General features: G+C 45.3%; 1 protein-coding gene across 1 annotated transcript in view; it reads left to right on the forward strand.

Annotated features, from left to right (window-relative positions):
* Positions 1–2,051: 2,051 nt before the first annotated feature.
* LOC308327694 (glutamate receptor 1-like) overlaps positions 2,052–4,373 on the forward strand; it is a gene marked incomplete at its 3' end in the record, with an annotated part of 58,792 nt that continues 56,470 nt past the window's right edge. The window contains exon 1 of the mRNA XM_080781219.1: positions 2,052–2,244. Within this exon, the coding sequence (XP_080637345.1) occupies positions 2,067–2,244 (178 nt within the window). The 5' untranslated portion in view covers positions 2,052–2,066. The remainder of the gene's footprint in view (positions 2,245–4,373) is intronic.

Here is a 4,373-nt window from a genome sequence, read left to right on the forward strand (position 1 = left end):
TGTGTATTGTATTGTTTAATGACCGCATTAACCTGATTTCAGAAGCATTGTCTATTATTGGGTTGTTATCAGTTTTGATTTTGACAGCAAATTTAGATTTTAGTTTTAGTCTTAAGTCGACTAAATCTAGAGAGAGAGAGAGGGCAAAGTATAGCCTTCTATAACTTTACAATTATAGGCCAGGGATGTCATTGTGTTGGGATTTACTGTACAGTTATACTGTACAGTACTACAGTTGGAACATCAAAGTCTAACTCTAAATCGTGTTCTTTCGTTTCATCATGATGAACATCAAACAAAAGGTGTTGATTTGGTGCCAAACAAGAAGCAACAGCATAACAGAGAAGTAACCTGACGCTGCCAGATCCAAGAAGCTTGCTACACAAATTTGTTTCACAGCTTATTGGGATCTGGGATCGCGGAAGCAAATTCGATGACGGGGCTGTTCCTTTTTTTCAAGATACATGGTAGATGATTGGATGGGACCGTCTGTCTATCACCGTGTGGGCGTGCAAACACAACCAATCATATTGACGTGTCTATATAGCTTCACATCCGGTTTCGCACATATCCCGCCCTTAGCTCACGCTGATTGGTTCGGTACGGAACGGATTGGTGTTAGCTGAACTCCCTGAGAAATCCCAGATGGAAGCTGTGTTGGGGAACATGCCCAATACCGCCCCCATCTGGCAGCGTCAGGTTAACAGAGAAGAGCACTGTGTTGAATTATACTTCTTGTCATTTTGGGTTAAAATGTATTTGGACCCCTATAGCTGACCCTGTTGGTTTGTCTTAGCTTTTGTTTTGTTGTTTCATCGACACTGGCATGTGTTCACTGGGGGGGAAAGTATTCAATTTGGACCAAGTGTTCTTGAGTTGTTTTTGCTGTTTGAAAACAGCATACTTTGCCACAAAAACCCACCGGAGATACATCCATTACCTTGACAAAAATACTGCAACGCTCTATTAAACGACGAGATTTATCTTGTAGTTTTTTTCCAGGCTGAAATACAAGCTTCAAGTGTTTATGATCGCCGGGTTACAATGTTTTGGGTAAATTCTTTCGCCTTTATTTTATATATTGTTTTTATGGAGGGACACACTGTCAGACTGGATTACCAGACAAGGTGCCTGGACCACTGAGCCACGGCCCGGGCCATTTTGGTTGAATTTTTTATACCATTCGCAGGACACATTATACATTTTACATCTCCCTCCCGTCTTCCGTTTCCCAGAGACGTCCATCTGTGGCGTTTCTCGAGTGCGTTTCCAGCCACTAGATGGCAGTGATGATGATGACGGCGAGTGAGTGAGTTAGGTATACGTTCCGTGCAGAGCAGACTTCATAATCATAAACAGACACAGCTGTGTGTTGTTGTTTGTGGAGATCCATAATAATCATTTGAAGCTCGCCAGGAGAGGCCAGATGTTTCCCTTTGGAAGCATTATTCACACCGCGTTAAGCAAATGGTTGCACGCATATATATGCACGCACAAACACAACGTAACGTAATCCTGCTCTGTCTTGTCTGTCTGTCAGTCTCTCTGCATTACTGAGGCAGATGCTTAAGAGAACCTCCTCCCTCCTGGAGGTGTCGGATCACCCACTTCGGTCTGAGTTTGAACTGTTGCCCTCAGGTCGTGGGCTGAGGGTGCAACGCCACAAAGACTAATCGGTTCAAACTATCCTTTGTCCCGTTTGTCCAAGCTGTTATTCAACTGCTGAACAGCTGATAGCACTTTATTCTGGCCTCTTTGCACATACTGCCCACTAATGCACTTTTGCTGACTTAATTTGCTACTACTGTATGCCCTGTTCTTAGTCCTGTATTGATTGTTGTTTTTGTGTGTATTTTTACTATGATCTGGCTGCAAACCAATTTCCCTCAATGGACAATAAAGCTAACCTTGAACCTTGACAGTAACCTCTCTCTCTCTCTCTCTCTCTCTCTCTCTCTCTCTCTCTCTCTCCCCCCCTCCCCCCCCCCCTCCTCCCTCCAGTCTGCTCCCAGTTCTCCCGGGGCGTGTACGCGGTCATGGGCGTGTACGACCGGCGCAGCGTCAACATGCTGATGTCGTTCTGCGGCTCGCTGCACGTGTGCTTCGTCACGCCCTCCTTCCCCGTGGACACGCCCACCAACCAGTTCGTGCTGCAGCTCCGCCCCGAGCTGCAGGAGCCGCTGATGGCGCTGCTGGCGGCCTTCGGCTGGACGCGCTTCGTCTACATGTACAGCGCAGAGTCAGGTGAGGATTCTACCCAATACTTCATTCTGATTGGCTGGTCATACCGTCACGTGACCTGGTGTAAATTTCACCGATAACCCACTACTCCTTCAATCACTTTGTGTCATCCTGCAGCCTTGTAGCTGAACTGGGGAAGGGGAGCGCTTGATTGCTTTACAAACACATGCCGTGCGGGCGTGTATAAGCACCGCCCGTCTCATATGACTGTGAATGTGTGGCTCCAGGCAGCGCCGTAAATACATCAAGCGCTATTCTCCCGTCACATATAAGGCTACTTGCCGAGCAAAACAAGGAAGTTGTTGTCATCATAGCTCATAGTTTCCATTTAGTTTTCGTCAGTGAAAAAAGGTAGTCGACGAACATTTAGTTTTAGTCGAGGAAACGGTTCAGTGGGTTCAGTGGTTTTATAGCGTCAGTGTGTGGAGCTCTTTAACCCATTCTGACCTGAGATCAGATTCATACGAGGTTTCCACTGGACACACACTGGTCTGATTAACCCATTCTGACCTGAGATCAGATTCTAAAAATGTCAGTCGTTCTTTGATTTAAAAAAAAAAAGCAGACCTACAAGCTCGTAGCGCGCCACTCGGTGGCGCGCTACGAGCTTGTAGATCTGCTATTTTTCAATAGCTAAAGCATAGCATAATGCTAACACCAAAATGGGTTCCCGTTCAGAATGGGTTAATCCGCTCCGGTCCATAAAACAACCCCTTCCCCAGAGGGACGCTCCGTGATTTCCAGCTCCCTCTCACTGCAGCGCTCAGTGATAGAACGTAATGGTTCCTCTGACGGTCCTTCTGCAGAGTAATGGTGTTTATAGACTCTGACCAATCCTCTGTCTGTGTGTGTGTGTGTGTGTGTGTGTGTGTGTGTGTGTGTGTGTGTGTGTGTGTGTGTGTGTGTGTGTGTGTGTGTGTGTGTGTGTGTGTGTGCGTGCGGGGGGGGGGATACATTCTACTTAACCCATTTAGACCTGAGGACGATTCTACAAATGACCCCCCCCACACACACACCCAGAAGCAAAGATTTGAGTTAAAACAAATCTGCTATTTTCGGGGCACAACCCCAGCAGTCTTTATCTATACTGGATGTAATGATATGAGCAAATCGTATATTTGCTTCATTGATTATTCATGTCTGTGTTGTGTGTGGATCTGTTTTGATCACTACAGTTTGACTAGTGATGCCTATAGACTACACACAGCCTTTCCCCCGGTGCTGTTCTGGCATTCTGAACACAGAGCCCGACAGAACCTGTCGTGCTTCTGTTTGTAACTTGCCTCATATTATTATCCCATTCTGACCTGAGATCAGATTCTAAAAATGTTCTTCTACGTCAGTCGTTCTTCGATTTTATCAAAAATAGCAGATCTACAAGCTTGTAGATCTGCTATTTTTCAATAGCTAAAGCATAACATGATGCTAACACCAAAACGGGTTCCCGATCAAAATGGGTTATTCTGCAGTAAATTACTTTCAAGAACGCTGTTTTATTGAACTAAACCCACAAACACAAGATAATACACTAGAGATGTGGTGTAAATGTAACGACATGGATTTCTAAACAAAAAGCTTAGAAAATGCTGTGTTCAAGTTCAGGAGACTTTCAGGGGGGAAAAAAAGGAATTCTCCTGAATGCTGCGTGCCTTAATTCTGCCTCCATGGAAAGGAGAGGAGAGGAGTGGCATTTGCATTTCTTTCACCATGTATTAACCCATTCTGACCTGAGATCGGATTCTAAAAATGTCTTCTATACATCCTGACAGTTTGACTGAAAAAGCTATGTTTCTATGTCAGTCATTCTCTTGATTTTTCAAAAAATAGCAGATCTACAAGCTCGTAGCGCGCCACTCGGTGGCGCGCTATGAGCTTGTAGATCTGCTATTTTTCAATAGCTAAAGCATAGCGTAATGCTAACACCCAAAATGTATTAAATGCTGCATCCGTGGTCTGGAAAGGGCACTTGTCTTTGATGTCTATGTGTGCACAGCCCTCAGTGGCGAGGAGAGCTTTGTTGTGATCTGTTTCTGCTGTAATCGTGCGCTGGCTGGCATCTGCTATAGCGCTACTGTACGCTATCCGTGACCCAGAGCCATCTGATAGAAGAGGGGTGCAGTACTTAGTTTTTG

This window comes from Protomyctophum bolini (genome assembly GCF_963924005.1).
Source record: "Protomyctophum bolini genome assembly, chromosome: 13".
Lineage (NCBI taxonomy): Eukaryota > Metazoa > Chordata > Actinopteri > Myctophiformes > Myctophidae > Protomyctophum > Protomyctophum bolini.